Source organism: Salvelinus alpinus, chromosome 10 (genome assembly GCF_045679555.1).
Source record: "Salvelinus alpinus chromosome 10, SLU_Salpinus.1, whole genome shotgun sequence".
NCBI classification, from domain to species: Eukaryota; Metazoa; Chordata; class Actinopteri; order Salmoniformes; family Salmonidae; genus Salvelinus; species Salvelinus alpinus.
Genome location: NC_092095.1, coordinates 4,715,288 through 4,739,538, shown reverse-complemented (window position 1 = coordinate 4,739,538; position 24,251 = coordinate 4,715,288). Strand labels below are relative to the sequence as shown.

General features: G+C 44.7%; 1 protein-coding gene across 3 annotated transcripts in view; it reads right to left on the bottom strand.

The window, feature by feature from the left end:
• Positions 1-24,251, bottom strand: part of map3k22 (mitogen-activated protein kinase kinase kinase 22) — a 114,451-nt gene that overhangs the window by 40,090 nt on the left and 50,110 nt on the right. For all 3 annotated transcript variants that reach the window (XM_071327907.1, XM_071327908.1, XM_071327909.1), the window contains 6 exons: positions 22,793-22,897; positions 18,187-18,301; positions 14,521-14,654; positions 9,798-9,871; positions 6,994-7,058; positions 908-979 (listed from right to left, as the gene is read on the bottom strand). In XM_071327907.1, the coding sequence (XP_071184008.1) occupies positions 908-979; positions 6,994-7,058; positions 9,798-9,871; positions 14,521-14,654; positions 18,187-18,301; positions 22,793-22,897 (565 nt within the window). The remainder of the gene's footprint in view (positions 1-907; positions 980-6,993; positions 7,059-9,797; positions 9,872-14,520; positions 14,655-18,186; positions 18,302-22,792; positions 22,898-24,251) is intronic.

Genomic DNA, 24,251 nt, shown 5'->3' with positions numbered 1-24,251 from the left:
GCATCGTTCAGGAGAAAGCCCTCTTACTGTGTAACGATAGAGCAGCATCGTTCAGGAGAAAGCCCTCTTACTGTGTAACGATAGAGCAGCATCGTTCAGGAGAAAGCCCTCTTACTGTGTAATGATGGAGCAGCATCGTTCAGGAGAAAGCCCTCTTACTGGGTAACGATAGAGCAGCATCGTTCAGGAGAAAGCCCTCTTACTGGGTAACGATGGAGCAGCATCGGTCAGGGGAAAGCCCTCTTACTGGGTAACGATAGAGCAGCATCGTTCAGGAGAAAGCCCTCTTACTGGGTAACGATAGAGCAGCATCGTTCAGGAGAAAGCCCTCTTACTGGGTAACGATAGAGCAGCATCGTTCAGGAGAAAGCCCTCTTACTGGGTAACGATGGAGCAGCATCGTTCAGGAGAAAGCCCTCTTACTGTGTAACGATAGAGCAGCATCGTTCAGGAGAAAGCCCTCTTACTGGGTAACGATAGAGCAGCATCGTTCAGGAGAAAGCCCTCTTACTGGGTAACGATAGAGCAGCATCGTTCAGGAGAAAGCCCTCTTACTGGGTAACGATGGAGCAGCATCGTTCAGGAGAAAGCCCTCTTACTGGGTAACGATAGAGCAGCATCGTTCAGGAGAAAGCCCTCTTACTGTGTAACGATAGAGCAGCATCGTTCAGGAGAAAGCCCTCTTACTGGGTAACGATAGAGCAGCATCGTTCAGGAGGAAGCCCTCTTACTGTGTAACGATGGAGCAGCATCGTTCAGGAGAAAGCCCTCTTACTGTGTAACGATGGAGCAGCATCGTTCAGGGGAAAGCCCTCTTACTGGGTAACGATGGAGCAGCATCGTTCAGGGGAAAGCCCTCTTACTGGGTAACGATGGAGCAGCATCGTTCAGGAGAAAGCCCTCTTACCATCGCTGTAGTCTTTGCTGCCATTGGACAAGTGGAATTGACGAGGGAAAGTTCCTCCTTTACTGTGGCGCCCTGCAGGGGGAGCAGAGACAGAGATTCAGTCAGCCGGTCAGTCAGTCAGTCAGCCAGCCAGACGGTCAGCCAGCCAGTCAGTCAGCCAGCCAGTCAGTCAGCCAGCCAGACGGTCAGCCAGCCAGTCAGCCAGCCAGCCAGTCAGCCAGCCAGCCAGCCAGTCAGTCAGTCGGTCAGCCAGTCAGCCAGCCAGTCAGCCAGCCAGTCGGTCAGCCAGCCAGACGGTCAGCCAGCCAGACGGTCAGCCAGCCAGACGGTCAGCCAGCCAGACGGTCAGCCAGCCAGTCGGCCAGCCAGTCGGCCAGCCAGTCGGCCAGCCAGTCGGCCAGCCAGTCGGCCAGCCAGTCAGCGTTGTCACTACAATACAGTACAATGATAGTGCCCTCTAATCACATTGCTAAACAGTGGAACAAGTAAGCAACAGCAGACAGTCATGTCCTACTAATGATGATGAAGGGAGGAAGGAGAAAGTATTGCTGAAATAATGTTACGAAGCCTAACATCCCCACATCCTGGAGAGCTGAGATGACAAATCAAATCAAGCTATATTAGTAACATGCATTTCACCTCACAGTGAAATGCTGAATACAACAGGTGTAGTAGACCTTACAGTGAAATGCTGAATACAACAGGTGTAGTAGACCTTACAGTGAAATGCTAAATACAACAGGTGTAGTAGACCTCACAGTGAAATGCTGAATACAACAGGTGTAGTAGACCTCACAGTGAAATGCTGAATACAACAGGTGTAGTAGACCTTACAGTGAAATGCCGAATACAACAGGTGTAGTAGACCTCACAGTGAAATGCTGAATACAACAGGTGTAGTAGACCTCACAGTGAAATGCTGAATACAACAGGTGTAGTAGACCTCACAGTGAAATGCTGAATACAACAGGTGTAGTAGACCTCACAGTGAAATGCTGAATACAACAGGTGTAGTAGACCTTACAGTGAAATGCTGAATACAACAGGTGTAGTAGACCTTACAGTGAAATGCTGAATACAACAGGTGTAGTAGACCTCACAGTGAAATGCTGAATACAACAGGTGTAGTAGACCTCACAGTGAAATGCTGAATACAACAGGTGTAGACCTCACAGTGAAATGCTGAATACAACAGGTGTAGTAGACCTCACAGTGAAATGCTGAATACAACAGGTGTAGTAGACCTCACAGTGAAATGCTGAATACAACAGGTGTAGTAGACCTCACAGTGAAATGCTGAATACAACAGGTGTAGTAGACCTCACAGTGAAATGCTGAATACAACAGGTGTAGTAGACCTCACAGTGAAATGCTGAATACAACAGGTGTAGTAGACCTCACAGTGAAATGCTGAATACAACAGGTGTAGTAGACCTTACAGTGAAATGCTGAATACAACAGGTGTAGTAGACCTTACAGTGAAATGCTGAATACAACAGGTGTAGTAGACCTCACAGTGAAATGCTGAATACAACAGGTGTAGTAGACCTCACAGTGAAATGCTGAATACAACAGGTGTAGAACTTAGTGAAATGCTGAATACAACAGGTGTAGAACTTAGTGAAATGCTGAATACAACAGGTGTAGACCTCACTTACTTACGAGCCCCTAACCAACAATGCAGTTTAAAAAAAATACAGATAAGAATAAGAAATACAAGTAACTCATAAAAGCAATTAAAGAGCAGCAGTAAAATAACAATAGTGAGACTATATACAGGGGGGCACCGGTTAGTCGAAGTAATTGAGGTAATATGGACATGTGGGTAGAGTTATTAAAGTGACTATGCATAGATAATAACAGAGTAGCAGCAGCGTTCCAGAGGGAGGGGAGGGGGAATAGTCTGTAGCCATTTGATTAGCTGTTCACAAGTCTTATGGCTTGGGGGGTAGAAACGCTTTAGAAGCCTCTTGGACCTAGCAGAGAGAACAGCCTATGACTAGGGTGGCTGGAGTCTGACAATTTTTAGGGCCTTCCTCTGACACCGTCTGGTAAAGAGGTCCTGGATAGCAGGAAGCTTGGCCCAGTGATGTACAGGGCTGTCACACTACCCTCTGTAGGGCCTTGAGGTTGAGCAGTTGCAATACCAGGCAGTGATGCAACCAGTCAGGATGCTCTCGATGGTGCAGCTGTAGAACCTTTTGAGGATCTGAGGACCCATGCCAAATCTTTTCAGTTTCCTGAGGGGGAATAGGTTTTGTCGTGCCCTCTTCACGACTGTCTTGGTGTGCTTGGACCATGTCAGTTTGTTGGTGATGTGGACACCAAGGAACTTGAAGTGCTCAACCTGCTCCACTGCAGCCCCATCGATGAGAATGGGGGCGTACTCGGTCCTCCTTTTCCTGTAGTCCACAATCATCTCCTTAGTCTTGGTTACGTTGAGGGATAGGTTGTTGTCCTGGCACCACACAGCCAGGTCTCTGACCTCCTCCCTATAGGCTGTCTCATCATTGTCGGTGATCAGGCCTACCACCACTGTGTCATCGGCAAACTTAATGATGGTGTTGGAGTTGTGCCTGGCCGTGCAATCATGAGTGAACAGGGAGTACAGAAGGGGACTGAGCACGCATCCCAGAGGGGCCCCCGTGTTGAGGATCAGCGTGGCGGATGTGTTGTTACTGACCCTTACCACCTGGGGGGGGGGGGGGGCGGCCCGTCAGGAAGTCCAGAATCCAGTTGCAGAGGGAGGTGTTTAGTCCCAGAGTCCTTAACTTAGTGATGAGCTTTGAGGGCAATATGGTGTTGAACACTGAGCTGTAGTCAATGAATAGCATTCTCACATAGGTGTTCCTTTTGTCCAGGTGGGAAAGGGCAGTGTGAAGTGCGATTGAGGTTGCGTCATCTGTGGATCTGTTGGGGCGGTATGCAAATTGGAGTGGTGTAGGGTTTCTGGGATAATGGTGTTGATGTGAGCCATGACCAGCCTTTCAAAGCACTTCATGGCTACAGACGTGAGTGCTACGGGTCGGTAGTCATTTAGGCAGGTTACCTTCGCTTTCATGGGCACAGGGACTATGGTCAGTCACTATGATCCCTTAGTGTTCTTGGGCAGATGTGATGACCGGCTGTCGTTCAACTTTCAAGTTTTATTGTCACATGCACAAGTACAGTGAAATGCCTTTCCTGCATCTCTAACCCCTCTAATGCAGTAATATCAAATAATATAAATAAATAAATATAATATATAAAATAAAGTAGAACAAACAACTAGAAGAACACGAGAAAGTAAGAAGTTGAAGTCAGAAGTTTACATCCACTAACAAACTATAGTTTTGGCAAGTCGGTTAGGACATCTACTTTGTGCATGACACAAGTCATTTTTCCAACAATTGTTTACAGACAGATTATTTCGCTTATAATTCACTGTATCACAATTCTAGTGGGTCAGAAGTTTACACACACTAAGTTGACTGTGCCTTTAAACAGCTTGAAAATTATGTCATGGCTTTAGAAGCTTCTGATAGGCTAATTGACATAATATGAGTCAATTGGAGGTGTACCTGTGGATGTATTTCAAGGCCTACCTTCAAACTCAGTGCCTTTTTGCTTGACATCATGGGAAACTCAAAAGAAATCAGCCAAGACCTCAGAAAAAAATGGTAGACCTCCACAAGTCTGGTTCATCCTTGGGGGCAATTTCCAAATGCCTGAAGGTACCACGTTCATCTGTACAAACAATAGTACGCAAGTTTAAACACCATGGGACCACGCAGCCGTCATACCGCTCAGGAAGGAGACGTGTTCTGTCTCCTAGAGATGAACGTACTTTGGTGCGAAAAGTGCAAATCAAACCCAGAACAACAGCAAAGGACCTTGTGAAGATGGTGGAGGAAACAGATACAAAAGTATCTATATCCACAGTAAAACGAGTCCTATATCCAAAACCGCCATAAAAAAACCAGACTACGGTTTGCAACTGCACATGGAGACAAAGATCATACTTTTTGGAGAAATGTCCTCTGGTCTGATGAAACAAAAATAGAACTGTTTGGCCATAATGACCATCGTTATGTTTGGAGGAAAAAGGGGGAGGCTTGCAAGCCGAAGAACACCATCCCAACCGTGAAGCACGGGGGTGGCAGCATCATGTTGTGGGGGTGCTTTGCTGCAGGAGGTACTGGTGCACTTCACAAAATAGATGGCATCATGAGGCTGGAAAATTAGGTGGATATATTGAAGCAACATCTCAAGACATCAGTCAGGAAGTTAAAGCTTGGTCGCAAATGGGTCTTCCAAATGGACAATGAACCCAAGCATACTTCCAAAGATGTGGCAAAATGGCTTAAGGACAACAAAGTCAAGGTATTGGAGTGGCCATCACAAAGCCCTGACCTCAATCCTATAGAAAATTTGTGGGCAGAACTGAAAAAAGCGTGTGTGAGCAAGGAGGCCTACAAAACTGACGCAGTTACACCAGCTCTGTCAGGAGGAATGGGCCAAAATTCATCCAACTTATTGTGGGAAGCTTGTGGAAGGCTACCTGAAACGTTTGACCCAAGTTAAACAATTTAAAGGCAATGCTACCAAATACTAATTGAGTGTATGTAAACATCTGACCCACTGGGAATGTGATGAAAGAAATAAAAGCTGAAATAAATCATTCTCTCTACTATTATTCTGACATTTCACATTCTTAAAATAAAGTGGTGATCCTAACTGACCTAAGACAGGGAATCTTTACTAAGATTAAATGTCAGGAATTGTGAAAAACTGAGTTTAAATCTATTTGGCTAAGGTGTATGTAAACTTCAGACTTCAACTGTATATACAGGGTCAGTTCCAGGGTCAGTAGCTATATACAGGGTCAGTTCCAGGGTCAGTAGCTATATACAGGGTCAGTTCCAGGGTCAGTAGCTATATACAGGGTCAGTTCCAGGGTCAGTAGCTATATGCAGGGTCAGTTTGAGAGTTCCACTGTGCTAGAGTGAGCAGACTATTTGTTGATGAAGAGGTATACCCCTGTCTGGTTTCCCTGAATCCAATCTCCTGTCCACTCGGTGAACAGAGAATCCATTGAGTTGGATAGCCTAGTTGGGTATCTTGTCCTAAAGTCATGTTTCCCGAAAAGCAGAGAATACTGCAGCTACGAGAGTCAAATTGATAAAGAATCCGCATTTAGAGGTCAGCCATCTTATTATCGAGAATATTGGCAACAGGAGGGAAGAGGTGGCCGGTTTCCCCCTTCTTAATCTCGCCAGCTCTCCTTCACGGCTTTTCCTCTTGGGTAGCCCAAATTGGGTCGGAATCACACGAAGAGTACAGGGCAGATGAGTCGAAGTTGAAGCCAGAATTAAGGTGAGTTCAAAAGTACTTGTTGACCATAAGAAATGATAGGGGACAAATTTGGTTGAAATAAAAAGTAAAATGCCAAAAATAATCACAAAATAGCAAAGCTGGGTCAGAGCTTGCAAGACGGCAGCCATATAGTAAGGCGCCATCATAAGTCCCTAAACCTGTTATCCTTAGTGAGACTGGCTGTCGTTAGCATTAGCCTGATAACCTGTTAGCCTCAGTGAGACTGGCTGACATTAGCATTAGCCTGCTAACCTGTTATCCTTAGTGAGACTGGCTGTCGTTAGCATTAGCCTACGAACCTGTTTGCCTCAGTGAGACTGGCTGTCGTTAGCATTAGCCTGCTAACCTCAGTGAGACTGGCTGTTGTTAGCATTAGCCTGCTAACCTCAGTGAGACTGGCTGTTGTTAGCATTAGCCTGCTAACCTGTTAGCCTCAGTGAGACTGGCTGTTGTTAGCATTAGCTTGTTAGCCTTAGAGCCTTGGTGGAGTAAGACTGGCTGTCGTTAGGTAGAGGGGAGACAGGGAGGTAGAGGGGAGACGGGGAGGAAGAGGAGGAAGTAGTCTCATTGAGATTAAAAACCTATTTTCCAAGAGAGACCTGGCCAAAATAGCGGCAAACAAAGTGTCAGACATCATTACAACATATAACACAAAGCACTAGAGTTTAATAACCTCAATTGACACATTGAGCAGGAAGGTCAGCATGAAAACATTCAGAATGAACCCATACCTCTGTGTCCTTCATAGTTGAGGCTCAGATAGTTGTTGTCTCGGTTGTTCTGGGAAAAAGGAGGGCTGAGAAAAAAAGAGAGTAGAGAGAGAGAGAGAGAAAAACTCAATTGGTTATGTGAAAGTCCCCAGAACATTCATTAGGTTGCAGCAAATGTTCTCATGACAACAACAAAAAACTGTCGCGCTGATGATTATAGAATGTTTGTACAACACATGACGCCTGATGTTGAAAGAACATTCCTAGAACACTTGTAATCTGTACTTTAAAAAGGTTCCCAGAACGTTTCATAAGGTTGTGGGAACAGTCTGGTGGGAACATTGTGGGGACATCACAAAAGCTATGTTCCCAAAACACAAAAGCTGTCCAGTTCTGCACTGGGCAAAACATTTTCTGTCATCAGTTATATGAAATGGTGCCAATTGTGTCACTACATATGGTGACTTATAAGAAAAGGTGCCGTCTCAGTTGTTTATCATTTGATTGCTACTATATTTAGAAAGCATTTCAAATTCCACTTTTGTTGAATATGAAAAAGATTATACAGTGCCTTCAGAATGTATTCACACCCTTTGACTTTTTCCATATTTTGTTGGGCTCTCGAGTGGCGTCACTACAGACACCCTGGTTCGAATCCAGGCTGTATCACAACCGGCTGTGATTGGGAGTCCCATAGAGCGACGCACAATTGGCCAAACGTCGTCCGGGGTAGGCCGTCGTTGTAAATAAGAACTTGTTATTTAAACATTTTTTTTTTTTACAACTAGGCATTTAACTAGGCAAGTCAGTTAAGAACTAATACTTATTTTTAATGACGGCCTACCGGGGAACAGTGGGTTAACTGCCTTGTTCAGGGGCAGAAGGACAGATTTTTACCTTGTCAGCTCGAGGATTCAATCAAGCAACCATTTGGTTACTGGCCCAACGCTCTAACCACTAGGCTACCTGCCGCCCTGACTTGCTTAGTTAAATAAAGGTTAAATAAAATATTAAATAAACAGAGTGAATTTAAAATGGATTAAATATAGTTTTGTCGTCACCGGCCTACACAAAATACCCCATCATGTCAAAGTGGAATAATGTTTTCAACATCCTAGAGGAAAACCTGGTTCAGTCTGCTTTCCACCAGACACTGGGAGGTGAAGCACAGGCCCAGGGTCCTTAGCTTATTGATGAGCTTGGAGGGTACTATCTTTGTGGGGCCCCAGTGTTCAGGATCAGCGAAGTGTAGATGTTTCCTACCTTCACCACCTGGGGGCGACCCATCAGGAAGTCCAGGACCAAGGTGCACAGGGAGGGGTTCAGACCCAGGGCCTCCAGCTTATTGATGAGCTTGGAGGATACTATGATGTTGAAGGTTGAGCTATAGTCAATGAACAGCATTCTTACATAGGTTTTCCTCCTGTCCAGATGGGATAGGGCAGTGTGCAGTATGATGGCGATTGTGGTCTATTGGGGTGGTATGTAAATTGAAGTTGGTCTAGGGGTAGAGGTGAAATGATCCTTAACTAGCCTCTCAAAGCACTTCATGATGACAGCAGTGAGTGCTACGGGGTGATAGTCATTTAGTTCAGTTACCTTTGCTTTCTGGGAACAGGAACAATGGTGGACATCTTGAAGCATGTGGGGACAGCAGACTGGGATAGGGAGAGATTGAATATGTCCGGAAACACTCATCTAACGCTGTGTGTGTGTGTGTGTGTGTGTGTGTGTGTGTGTGTGTGTGTGTGTGTGTGTGTGTGTAGCGAGGCAGACGGCAGGGGAGACCCAGGATGAGAGGGCACGGCGCCCACTGGAGGGGAAAGTTCCAGCAACGCATCCTGTCATTGTTCCCCAGGCCACAGTCTAGATAACACTTGTGTAGGTAGAGCCGTTTCCCTCTCTCTCTCTCTCTCTCTCTCTCTCAGTAACATGCTGAACCACAACGCTCGTGTCCCAAACTTGGTTCTATTCGTGACGCTTGACCCACTGCAAATCCTGCCTCTCCCATCTCCTCTTTGGTTTTTAGGAGCATATACCCACGTGGGTGATTGAAAGATGAACTGAGGTCCACACTCCAGTCCAGTTGGTGGTGGTAATGCACCTTAAAGTTGGTTGACAACTGCCATAGAAAGTCCACAGAAGAAGAAGAAGCCTGAAGGAGGAGAGATGACTAGAAACTAACTCTGTTTACCCTTTTATCTGTGGATTAATTGTCGGAGTAGAGGACCTTGTGCATTTCAGGTAAAATATCAACCCAATGTTTATATCCCAGGACAAATTACCTAGCAACAGCAAGCTAGATAGATAAATTGACATACATGTTTAATGCTTTTCGACCTGTCCTCTAATTAATATAATTGGTTCAGAGTTCGTTTTGATATTTAAACCTGCATGTCCTGATCGCGTCCTGTGTCAGTTGACAAAATCAACATGCGCGCGATGCTGCCCGCGGACGAGCGGTCTGGACAGTATATAACGGTCAGTCAATATTCACATTGTCAGCAGAGTCTCTCACCTTGAAGGTGACCTCTAAAGCCAAAGCAACAGCTGAACATGACCCACAGGCTGGACACGACCGCACCTGGTCGCCCTCCGGTCAGAACCAACTTCAGTTCAAAACAGTCAGTCAACAAACTCTAGTTAATAGACTGGTCCTCCTCTCCTCATCCTCCTCTCTCTCCTCCTCTCCTCTCTCTCCTCCTCTCCGCCCCTCATGTGTTTCTGAACAGTATAATCACTAAACACTCCACATTATTGACAACAAACATAACCAATTTACATACATAGATGTTTCATATGGAAGAGAAGTAAAAGGGTCTCACCTGTCCAATGCTTGGTCTATTGAGTGACAGCTGCTGGACAGAGAGTTGTTTGCACTCCCAAAGGGCTCCAGCAACTGAAGAACACAACAGAATAATCACATTGTTAGCCTTACTATGTACGAGGGAACAGGCACATTTGACTGAGACAGAGATGTACGAGGGTACCAGTACTGAGTAATGATAACTAGGTTATATACACAGGGTACCAGTACTGAGTAATGATAACTAGGTTATATCACAGTGCCATTCGTTTTGTTACTAAAGCACCTTATACGACCCACCACTGCGACCTGTATGCCCTAGTCGGCTGGCCCTCGCTACATGTTCGTCGTCAGACCCACTGGCTCCAGGTCATCTACAAGGCTATGCTAGGTAAAGTGCCGCCTTATCTCAGTTCACTGGTCACGATGGCTACACCCACCTGCAACACGCGCTCCAGCAGGTGTATCTCACTGATCATCCCTAAAGCCAAAACCTCATTTGGACGCCTTTCCTTCCAGTTCTCTGCTGCCTGCGACTGGAACGAATTGCAAAAATCTCTGAAGTTGGAGACTTTTATCTCCCTCAACAACTTTAAAAATCTGCTATCCGAGCAGCTAACCGATCGCTGCAGCTGTACATAGTCCATCTGTAAACTACCCACCCAATTTACCTACCTCACCCCCCATACTGCTTTTATTTATTTACTTTTCTGCTCTTTTGCACACCAGTATCTCTTCTTGCACATGATCATCTGATGATTTATCACTCCAGTGTTAATCTGCTAAATTGTAATTATTCGATTTATTGCCTACCTCATGCCTTTTGCACACATTGTATATAGATTCTCTTTTTTTTTCTTTTTTTTTCTACCATGTTATTGACTTGTTTATTGTTTACTCCATGTGTAACTCTGTGTTGTCTGTTCACACTGCTATGCTTTATCTTGGCCAGGTCGCAGTTGCAAATGAGAACTTGTTCTCAACTAGCCTACCTGGTTAAATAAAGGTGAAATAAAAAATAAAAAAATAAAAAAAAATATACACAGGGTACCAGTACTGAGTAATGATAACTAGGTTATATACACAGGGTACCAGTACTGAGTAATGATAACTAGGTTATATACACAGGGTACCAGTACTGAGTAATGATAACTAGGTTATATACACAGGGTACCAGTACTGAGTAATGATAACTAGGTTATATACACAGGGTACCAGTACTGAGTAATGATAACTAGGTTATATACACAGGGTACCAGTACTGAGTAATGATAACTAGGTTATATACACAGGGTACCAGTACTGAGTAATGATAACTAGGTTATATACACAGGGTACCAGTACTGAGTAATGATAACTAGGCTATATACACAGGGTACCAGTACTGAGTAATGATAACTAGGTTATATACACAGGGTACCAGTACTGAGTAATGATAACTAGGTTATATACACAGGGTACCAGTACTGAGTAATGATAACTAGGTTATATACACAGGGTACCAGTACTGAGTAATGATAACTAGGTTATATACACAGGGTACCAGTACTGAGTAATGATAACTAGGTTATATACACAGGGTACCAGTACTGAGTAATGATAACTAGGTTATATACACAGGGTACCAGTACTGAGTAATGATAACTAGGTTATATACACAGGGTACCAGTACTGAGTAATGATAACTAGGTTATATACACAGGGTACCAGTACTGAGTAATGATAACTAGGTTATATACACAGGGTACCAGTACTGAGTAATGATAACTAGGTTATATACACAGGGTACCAGTACTGAGTAATGATAACTAGGTTATATACACAGGGTACCAGTACTGAGTAATGATAACTAGGTTATATACACAGGGTACTAGTACTGAGTAATGATAACTAGGTTATATACACAGGGTACTAGTACTGAGTAATGATAACTAGGTTATATACACAGGGTACCAGTACTGAGTAATGATAACTAGGTTATATACACAGGGTACCAGTACTGAGTAATGATAACTAGGCTATATACACAGGGTACCAGTACTGAGTAATGATAACTAGGTTATATACACAGGGTACCAGTACTGAGTAATGATAACTAGGTTATATACACAGGGTACCAGTACTGAGTAATGATAACTAGGTTATATACACAGGGTACCAGAACTGAGTAATGATAACTAGGTTATATACACAGGGTACCAGTACTGAGTAATGATAACTAGGTTATATACACAGGGTACCAGTACTGAGTAATGATAACTAGGTTATATACACAGGGTACCAGTACTGAGTAATGATAACTAGGTTATATACACAGGGTACCAGTACTGAGTAATGATAACTAGGATATATACACAGGGTACCAGTACTGAGTAATGATAACTAGGTTATATACACAGGGTACCAGTACTGAGTAATGATAACTAGGTTATATACACAGGGTACCAGTACTGAGTAATGATAACTAGGTTATATACACAGGGTACCAGTACTGAGTAATGATAACTAGGTTATATACACAGGGTACCAGTACTGAGTAATGATAACTAGGTTATATACACAGGGTACCAGTACTGAGTAATGATAACTAGGTTATATACACAGGGTACCAGTACTGAGTAATGATAACTAGGATATATACACAGGGTACCAGTACTGAGTAATGATAACTAGGTTATATACACAGGGTCCCAGTACTGAGTAATGATAACTAGGTTATATACACAGGGTACTAGTACTGAGTAATGATAACTAGGTTATATACACAGGGTACTGAGTAATGAAACTAGGTTATATACACAGGGTACTGAGTAATGATAACTAGGTTATATACACAGGGTACCAGTACTGAGTCATGATAACTAGGCTATATACACAGGGTACTGAGTAATGATAACTAGGCTATATACACAGGGTACTGAGTAATGATAACTAGGTTATATACACAGGGCACCAGTACTGAGTAATGATAACTAGGTTATATACACAGGGTACCAGTACTGAGTAATGATAACTAGGCTATATACACAGGGTACTGAGTAATGATAACTAGGTTATATACACAGGGTACCAGTACTGAGTAATGATAACTAGGTTATATACACAGGGTACCAGTACTGAGTAATGATAACTAGGTTATATACACAGGGTACCAGTACTGAGTAATGATAACTAGGTTATATACACAGGGTACCAGTACTGAGTAATGATAACTAGGCTATATACACAGGGTACTGAGTAATGATAACTAGGTTATATACACAGGGCACCAGTACTGAGTAATGATAACTAGGTTATATACACAGGGTACCAGTACTGAGTAATGATAACTAGGTTATATACACAGGGTACCAGTACTGAGTAATGATAACTAGGCTATATACACAGGGTACTGAGTAATGATAACTAGGTTATATACACAGGGCACCAGTACTGAGTAATGATAACTAGGTTATATACACAGGGTACTAGTACTGAGTAATGATAACTAGGTTATATACACAGGGTACCAGTACTGAGTAATGATAACTAGGTTATATACACAGGGTACCAGTACTGAGTAATGATAACTAGGTTATATACACAGGGTACCAGTACTGAGTAATGATAACTAGGTTATATACACAGGGTACCAGTACTGAGTAATGATAACTAGGTTTTATACACAGGGTACCAGTACTGAGTAATGATAACTAGGTTATATACCTTGGCGTTCCAAGGTAACCTGATGGGCTGCTTGAAACATGTAGGTATTAGACTGGGTCAGGGAGAGGATGAAAATGTCAGTGACATTGCCAGCTGGTCAGCGTATGCTCTGTGTACGAGTCCTGGTAATCTGTCTGGCCCTGAAGCCTTGTGAATGTTAACCTGCTTAAAAGTCTTACTCACATCGGCTACGGAGAGTGTGAACACACAGTCGTCTGGAACAGCTGGTGCTCTCATGCATGGTTAAGTGTTGCTTGCCTCAAAGTGAGCATAGAAGGTATTTATTTAGCTTGTCTGGTAGGCTCGTGTCACTGGGCAGCTCACGAATGAGAGAGTACTATGTTGTCTCTTACCTTCTGGCCCAGGCCCTCAGGTATAAACTGTCCCTTAGTGACAGAGACAGAGAATAATATGTTGTCTCTTACCTTCTGGTCCAGGCCCTCAGGTATAAACTGTCCCTTAGTGACAGAGACAGAGAATAATATGTTGTCTCGTACCTTCTGGTCCAGGCCCTCAGGTATAAACTGTCCCTTAGTGACAGAGAATAATATGTTGTCTCGTACCTTCTGGTCCAGGCCCTCAGGTATAAACTGTCCCTTAGTGACAGAGAATAATATGTTGTCTCGTACCTTCTGGTCCAGGCCCTCAGGTATAAACTGTCCCTTAGTGACAGAGAATAATATGTTGTCTCTTACCTTCTGGTCCAGGCCCTCAGGTATAAACTGTCCCTTAGTGACAGAGACAGAGAATAATATGTTGTCTCGTACCTTCTGGTCCAGGCCCTCCGGTATAAACTGTCCCTTAGTGACAGAGAATAATATGTTGTCTCGTACCTTCTGGTCCAGGCCCTCCGGTATAAACTGTCCCTTAGTGACAGAGAATAATATGTTGTCTCGTACCTTCTGGCCCAGGCCCTCCGGTATAAACTGTCCCTTAGTGACAGAGAATAATATGTTGTCTCGTACCTTCTGGCCCAGGCCCTCCGGTATAAACTGTCCCTTAGTGACAGAGACAGAGAATAATATGTTGTCTCGTACCTTCTGGTCCAGGCCCTCAGGTATAAACTGTCCCTCTGTGTGAATCGAGGTGAAGGAGCCCTGCCTGGCAATCTGCTGCTGCTCCTCCGGGACCGAGCCTGGAGGAGGGGACCTACGACCTGCATGGAGAGAACCTGGGGGGGGTGGGGGGGGCAAGGAGAGAGAAGGATGAAGAAGAGAGACAGAACACATAGTATACAGGGAGTTAGAAACGAGTGGGAATGAAGGAGGAGAGCGATGTCTGTCAAACATTCTCCATTAAGATTCAGGGCTACTGTACAGCACGGTCGTGTCAGGGCTACTGTACAGCACGGTCGTGTCAGGGCTACTGTACAGCACGGTCGTGTCAGGGCTACTGTACAGCACGGTCGTGTCAGGGCTACTGTACAGCACGGTCGTGTCAGGGCTACTGTACAGCACGGTCGTGTCAGGGCTACTGTACAGCACGGTCGTGTCAGGGCTACTGTACAGCACGGTCGTGTCAGGGCTACTGTACAGCACGGTTGTGTCAGGGCTACTGTACAGCACGGTCGTGTCAGGGCTACTGTACAGCACGGTCGTGTCAGGGCTACTGTACAGCACGGTTGTGTCAGGGCTACTGTACAGCACGGTTGTGTCAGGGCTACTGTACAGCACGGTTGTGTCAGGGCTACTGTACAGCACGGTTGTGTCAGGGCTACTGTACAGCACGGTTGTGTCAGGGCTACTGTACAGCACGGTTGTGTCAGGGCTACTGTACAGCACGGTTGTGTCAGGGCTACTGTACAGCACGGTCGTGTCAGGGCTACTGTACAGCACGGTCGTGTCAGGGCTACTGTACAGCACGGTCGTGTCAGGGCTACTGTACAGCACGGTCGTGTCAGGGCTACTGTACAGCACGGTCGTGTCAGGGCTACTGTACAGCACGGTTGTGTCAGGGCTACTGTACAGCACGGTTGTGTCAGGGCTACTGTACAGCACGGTCGTGTCAGGGCTACTGTACAGCACGGTTGTGTCAGGGCTACTGTACAGCACGGTTGTGTCAGGGCTACTGTACAGCACGGTTGTGTCAGGGCTACTGTACAGCACGGTTGTGTCAGGGCTACTGTACAGCACGGTTGTGTCAGGGCTACTGTACAGCACGGTTGTGTCAGGGTTTGTAGTAATTGTACATTAACACTACACAAACACTGAGCACACAAACACTGTGTACATTAACACTAACACTGTGTACATTAACACTAACACTGTGTACATTAACACTACACTAACACTGTGTACATTAACACTACACTGTGTACATTAACACTACACTGTGTACATTAACACTACACTGTGTACATTAAAACTACACTAACACTGTGTACATTAACACTACACTAACACTGTGTACATTAACACTACACTAACACTGTGTACATTAAGACAAACAAGCAATTATGATTGACAAGCGTTCAGGTGATTTCACACCTGGACAAAAGAAAGCTTGATGTCATTAAAACTCATTCACTCTCTCTTTTCATTCCTATAGAGGTGGATGTGAGTGCAGGAAGTCATTCCTATAGAGGTGGATGTGAGTACAGGAAGTCATTCCTATAGAGGTGGATGTGAGTGCAGGAAGTCATTCCTATAGAGGCGGATGTGAGTGCAGGAAGTCATTCCTATAGAGGTGGATGTGAGTACAGGAAGTCATTCCTATAGAGGCGGATGTGAGTGCAGGAAGTCATTCCTATAGAGGCGGATGTGAGTGCAGGAAGTCATTCCTATAGAGGCGGATGTGAGTGCAGGAAGTCATTCCTATAGAGGCGGATGTGAGTACAGGAAGTCATTCCTATAGAGGCGGATGTGAGTGCAGGAAGTCATTCCTATAGAGGCGGATGTGAGTGCAGGAAGTCATTCCTATAGAGGCGGATGTGAGTGCAGGAAGTCATTCCTATAGAGGCGGATGTGAGTGCAGGAAGTCATTCCTATAGAGGCGGATGTGAGTGCAGGAAGTCATTCCTATAGAGGCGGATGTGAGTGCAGGAAGTCATTCCTATAGAGGCGGATGTGAGTGCAGGAAGTCATTCCTATAGAGGCGGATGTGAGTGCAGGAAGTCATTCCTATAGAGGCGGATGTGAGTACAGGAAGTCATTCCTATAGAGGTGGATGTGAGTGCAGGAAGTCATTCCTATAGAGGTGGATGTGAGTGCAGGAAGTCATTCCTATAGAGGTGGATGTGAGTGCAGGAAGTCATTCCTATAGAGGCGGATGTGAGTGCAGGAAGTCATTCCTATAGAGGTGGATGTGAGTGCAGGAAGTCATTCCTATAGAGGTGGATGTGAGTACAGGAAGTCATTCCTATAGAGGTGGATGTGAGTGCAGGAAGTCATTCCTATAGAGGTGGATGTGAGTGCAGGAAGTCATTCCTATAGAGGCGGATGTGAGTACAGGAAGTCATTCCTATAGAGGCGGATGTGAGTACAGGAAGTCATTCCTATAGAGGCGGATGTGAGTACAGGAAGTCATTCCTATAGAGGCGGATGTGAGTACAGGAAGTCATTCCTATAGAGGCGGATGTGAGTGCAGGAAGTCATTCCTATAGAGGCGGATGTGAGTGCAGGAAGTCATTCCTATAGAGGCGGATGTGAGTGCAGGAAGTCATTCCTATAGAGGTGGATGTGAGTGCAGGAAGTCATTCCTATAGAGGTGGATGTGAGTACAGGAAGTCATTCCTATAGAGGTGGATGTGAGTGCAGGAAGTCATTCCTATAGAGGTGGATGTGAGTACAGGAAGTCATTCCTATAGAGGTGGATGTGAGTACAGGAAGTCATTCTATAGAGGTGGATGTGAGTACAAGAAGTCATTCCTATAGAGGTGGATGTGAATGCAGGAAGTCATTCCTATAGAGGCGGATGTGAGTGCAGGAAGTCATTCCTATAGAGGCGGATGTGAGTGCAGGAAGTCATTCCTATAGAGGCGGATGTGAGTGCAGGAAGTCATTCCTATAGAGGCGGATGTGAGTGCAGGAAGTCATTCCTATAGAGGTGGATGTGAGTACAGGAAGTCGTGGAGGTGGATGTGAGTGCAGGAAGTCATTCCTATAGAGGTGGATGTGAGTGCAGGAAGTCATTCCTATAGAGGCGGATGTGAGTGCAGGAAGTCATTCCTATAGAGGTGGATGTGAGTGCAGGAAGTCATTCCTATAGAGGTGGATGTGAGTACAGGAAGTCATTCCTATAGAGGTGGATGTGAGTACAGGAAGTCATTCTATAGAGGTGGATGTGAGTACAAGAAGTCATTCCTATAGAGGTGGATGTGAATGCAGGAAGTCATTCCTATAGAGGCGGATGTGAGTGCAGGAAGTCATTCCTATAGAGGCGGATGTGAGTGCAGGAAGTCATTCCTATAGAGGCGGATGTGAGTACAGGAAGTCATTCCTATAGAGGTGGATGTGAGTACAGGAAGTCGTGGAGGTGGATGTGAGTGCAGGAAGTCATAGAAATTAAGTGTAACGCTGCCTTGATAGAGCTGCAATGACGTTTTGCTTGGCACCGAAAGTGTATAGAGCAGGGTAGTGCGAGGTGTGTGTGTGTGTGTGTGTGTGTGTGTGTGTGTGTGTGTGTGTGTGTGTGTGTGTGTGTGTGTGTGTGTGTGTGTGTGTGTGTGTGTGTGTGTGTGTGTGTGTGTGTGTGTATTGACTAACCTGTGGAGTGTTTTCGGACCCTCTCTGAGCTCTTGAGTATACAGCCCTTCAGATCCCCTAGAGAACGGGACGACCTCAGCTCGCTCTGTTTGTCCCTGCTGCCCACCTGTAGGAACTAGACACACAGGAAGTGGACGGGAGAGGAAGTGAAGAAGGACAACGAATGAAGTAACTGTTGTCAGTTAGTTAATCTCTGTGCATGTCACAACAGATAACGTAGGATGAAGGGTTGGGCAATAAGGTCAAAACATTATATCACAATATTTTTCACATTTTACAGTATTTGATGGCATTTTATGTTTAAAATGTATGTAAAAAAATAAGAAATTTGTCCTCCGAAGAGGGGGGGGGGGTGTTGAAGGGGTTAATAAAAATGAATAATCAAAGTAGTAAATGTGCTTCCTGATTGGTTCATGACCTTAGGGTGGAAACACATACATTATAAGTGATTTCAATGAGACTTTCTCCATGTCTACTGTTCAATCCAACTTCAAAACCAAAATGATTTTCAGCATTTCCTCCACTTGTATGATTAATTCCACACTGTGCCACGCAGCATAATATATTAATTATATTTAACTATATGGGTTAACACATCTAGTCCGAGTTAACTGAACTGTTGGAATCAAGGAAATCTGATGACTAATCTCCTTCTATAGTGGGAATGTAGTGAGCAACACTATATTACAAACTCGGCCTTCCCGGCGAGACAAGACAGTTCCCTATAGGCCCTACCGCTGGCCAATCGGATGGCTGAGATGACCGTGTAATGTAGCAGGTGTAAAAGACAGCTACAGCCGAGTTAATACTGTGAGATTTCACAACGTTTAAAACCATGACTAGACAGAGAGACGGTCAACGAACGCAGCAAAGAGCTGCTGAGGGACTTCATGTTTATGTTGTTACTCAGCGCTGTCGACACTTTGTACTCAACACTCTTATAAACCATTAAATCCGTGTTTTTCCTATTTCCACTCAGCGCTACAACCAGCACTGCAGCAGTAATGAATGACTACAACCAGCACTGCAGCAGTAATGAATGACTACAACAAGCACTGCAGCAGTAATGAATGACTACAACCAGCACTGCAGCAGTAATGAATGACTACAACAAGCACTGCAGCAGTAATGAATGACTACAACCAGCACTGCAGCAGTAATGAATGACTACAACCAGCACTGCAGCAGTAATGAATGACTACAACCAGCACTGCAGCAGTAATGAATGACTACAACCAGCACTGCAGCAGTAATGAATGACTACAACAAGCACTGCAGCAGTAATGAATGACTACAACCAGCACTGCAGCAGTAATGAATGACTACAACCAGCACTGCAGCAGTAATGAATGACTACAACAAGCACTGCAGCAGTAATGAATGACTACAACCAGCACTGCAGCAGTAATGAATGACTACAACCAGCACTGCAGCTGTAATGAATGACTACAACCAGCACTGCAGCTGTAATGAATGACTACAACAAGCACTGCAGCAGTAATGAATGACTACAACAAGCACTGCAGCAGTAATGAATGACTACAACCAGCACTGCAGCAGTAATGAATGACTACAACAAGCACTGCAGCAGTAATGAATGACTACAACCAGCACTGCAGCAGTAATGAATGACTACAACAAGCACTGCAGCAGTAATGAATGACTACAACCAGCACTGCAGCTGTAATGAATGACTACAACAAGCACTGCAGCAGTAATGAATGACTACAACCAGCACTGCAGCAGTAATGAATGACTACAACAAGCACTGCAGCAGTAATGAATGACTACAACCAGCACTGCAGCAGTAATGAATGACTACAACAAGCACTGCAGCAGTAATGAATGACTACAACCAGCACTGCAGCTGTAATGAATGACTACAACAAGCACTGCAGCTGTAATGAACGACTACAACCAGCACTGCAGCAGTAATGAATGACTACAACCAGCACTGCAGCTGTAATGAATGACTACAACCAGCACTGCAGCTGTAATGAATGACTACAACAAGCACTGCAGCAGTAATGAACGACTACAACAAGCACTGCAGCAGTAATGAACGACTACAACAAGCACTGCAGCCGTAATGAACGACTACAACCAACACTGCAGCTGTAATGAATGACTACAACCAGCACTGCAGCAGTAATGAATGACTACAACCAGCACTGCAGCTGTAATGAATGACTACAACAAGCACTGCAGCAGTAATGAATGACTACAACAAGCACTGCAGCTGTAATGAATGACTACAACAAGCACTGCAGCTGTAATGAATGACTACAACAAGCACTGCAGCAGTAATGAATGACTACAACCAGCACTGCAGCTGTAATGAATGACTACAACAAGCACTGCAGCAGTAATGAATGACTACAACCAGCACTGCAGCTGTAATGAATGACTACAACAAGCACTGCAGCTGTAATGAATGACTACAACCAGCACTGCAGCTGTAATGAATGACTACAACAAGCACTGCAGCTGTAATGAATGACTACAACCAGCACTGCAGCTGTAATGAATGACTACAACAAGCACTGCAGCAGTAATGAATGACTACAACAAGCACTGCAGCTGTAATGAATGACTACAACAAGCACTGCAGCTGTAATGAATGACTACAACAAGCACTGCAGCAGTAATGAATGACTACAACCAGCACTGCAGCTGTAATGAATGACTACAACAAGCACTGCAGCAGTAATGAATGACTACAACCAACACTGCAGCTGTAATGAATGACTACAACCAGCACTGCAGCTGTAATGAATGACTACAACCAGCACTGCAGCTGTAATGAATGACTACAACAAGCACTGCAGCTGTAATGAATGACTACAACAAGCACTGCAGCTGTAATGAACGACTACAACCAGCACTGCAGCAGTAATGAATGACTACAACCAGCACTGCAGCAGTAATGAATGACTACAACCAGCACTGCAGCTGTAATGAATGACTACAACCAGCACTGCAGCAGTAATGAATGACTACAACCAGCACTGCAGCTGTAATGAATGACTACAACAAGCACTGCAGCTGTAATGAATGACTACAACAAGCACTGCAGCTGTAATGAACGACTACAACCAGCACTGCAGCAGTAATGAATGACTACAACCAGCACTGCAGCAGTAATGAATGACTACAACCAGCACTGCAGCTGTAATGAATGACTACAACCAGCACTGCAGCAGTAATGAATGACTACAACCAGCACTGCAGCTGTAATGAATGACTACAACCAGCACTGCAGCAGTAATGAAGGACTACAACCAGCACTGCAGCTGTAATGAATGACTACAACCAGCACTGCAGCTGTAATGAATGACTACAACCAGCACTGCAGCAGTAATGAATGACTACAACCAGCACTGCAGCAGTAATGAATGACTACAACCAGCACTGCAGCTGTAATGAACGACTACAACCAGCACTGCAGCAGTAATGAACGACTACAACAAGCACTGCCGCTGTAATGAACGACTACAACCAGCACTGCAGCTGTAATGAACGACTACAACAAGCACTGCAGCAGTAATTAATGACTACAACCAGCACTGCAGCAGTAATGAACGACTACAACAAGCACTGCAGCAGTAATGAATGACTACAACCAGCACTGCAGCCGTAATGAATGACTACAACCAGCACTGCAGCTGTAATGAACGACTACAACAAGCACTGCAGCAGTAATGAATGACTACAACCAGCACTGCAGCAGTAATGAACGACTACAACAAGCACTGCAGCAGTAATGAATGAGTAGGAACGTGTATCTATAGGCCTTTTAGGTTCTTTTTTAATATCACAACATCACATTTGTGCACGAGGCAGAAATAATGCGGTGTGACTCGAGTTTCGCCATCAGCTAGAAGACGGTGTCCCTTTCTGGTCAGTGTCAGTGGAGGAAAGGGAGAGAGGAGGGACGTTGAGAGACGGACCCTCAGTCTGCTGCTCTCTCCCTCCGCTGTCCGCTGAGACGGACCAACGGACCCTCAGACGCAGCCCAGTAAAGTAAAAAGCAAATGATTTAAAATGTATGCTCAGTCAGCTGTGTAGTAAGCTATAGGTCCAATACATTATTGTTGTCACAAGTAATACAACAACAACTTATCTATTACAGGTGTGATCATATAGCCTACCTCAAATTTTGATATATATATATGTTTTAATGGTTTGAACATCAATGCATTGTCAGGTAAATTCAAGCAAAGCCAGTATGCTGTGACAATGTACTGGGCCTGTAGCTTACTGCTCAAACCTCAATGATACAGAACTGATTTTAAATTGGTTAGTGTTGCATAGGCTTAAGTTTTTTAAGTCATGTTAAAAAACAATCTGAGCGGTAGATCTCGTCTTGCATTTTGACTCTGTGATCTTGACTCAGGTCGGTGACCACTACTCTGTCCAGGTAATCCCAATAACACGCATCAGAGCATTTCTCACATCTAATTATAACACATAAATCATGGAGGGAAAACAGTGGAGAGAAGAGGGGTGGGTTTTATACATAACGTCTGTAGAGGCTTAGTATTTGTTGCATGTATACTATATGCTTGGACAAGGTCTTCTAAGGCGTGTGAGTGTGTAGACTCACGTGGTTGTTCTTGGGCGTTTTCAGCAGGAGTCTGAGCAGGCTGCTAGAGCCCACGTTGAGTACCGCTCTGTCGAGATCCTCCTGGCTCTTTAGAGGAACCAGCCGCTGCAGGGAGACATTTACATTATAGTCTTATCCAGATCCACCAACTGTTATTACGTCAGAGACACCAACCGTTATTACATCAGAGACAAGACACTAACCGTTATTACGTCAGAGACAAGACACCGTCCGTTATTACGTCAGAGACACCAACCGTTATTACGTCAGAGACAAGACACCGTCCGTTATTACGTCAGAGACACCAACCGTTATTACGTCAGAGACAAGACACCGTCCGTTATTACGTCAGAGACACCAACCGTTATCACGTCAGAGACAAGACACTAACCGTTATTACGTCAGAGACACCAACCGTTATCACGTCAGAGACAAGACACCAACCGTTATCACGTCAGAGACACCAACTGTTATCACGTCAGAGACAAGACACCATCCGTTATTACGTCAGAGACAAGACACTAACCGTTATTACGTCAGAGACAAGACACTAACCGTTATTACGTCAGAGACAAGACACTAACCGTTATTACGTCAGAGACACCAACCGTTATTACGTCAGAGACAAGACACCGTCCGTTATTACGTCAGAGACAAGACACTAACCGTTATTACGTCAGAGACAAGACACTAACCGTTATTACGTCAGAGACACCAACCGTTATTACGTCAGAGACAAGACACCGTCCGTTATTACGTCAGAGACAAGACACCGTCCGTTATTACGTCAGAGACAAGACACCATCCGTTATTACGTCAGAGACAAGACACCATCCGTTATTACGTCAGAGACAAGACACCAACCGTTATTACGTCAGAGACACCATCCGTTATTACGTCAGAGACAAGGTACTAACCGTTATCACGTCAGAGACAAGACACCGTACGTTATCACGTCAGAGACAAGACACTACCGTTATTACGTCAGAGACAAGACACCGTCCGTTATTACGTCAGAGACAAGACACCGTACGTTATCACGTCAGAGACAAGACACTAACCGTTATTACGTCAGAGACAAGACACCAACCGTTATCACGTCAGAGACAAGACACCATCCGTTATTACGTCAGAGACAAGGTACTAACCGTTATCACGTGAGAGACAAGACACCAACCGTTATTACGTCAGAGACAAGACACTAACCGTTATCACGTCAGAGACAAGACACTAACCGTTATCACGTCAGAGACAAGACACTAACCGTTATTACGTCAGAGACAAGACACCAACCGTTATCACGTCAGAGACAAGACACCAACCGTTATCACGTCAGAGACACCAACCGTTATCATGTCAGAGACACCAACCGTTATCACGTCAGAGACACCAACCGTTATTACGTCAGAGACAAGACACTAACCGTTATCACGTCAGAGACAAGACACCAACCGTTATC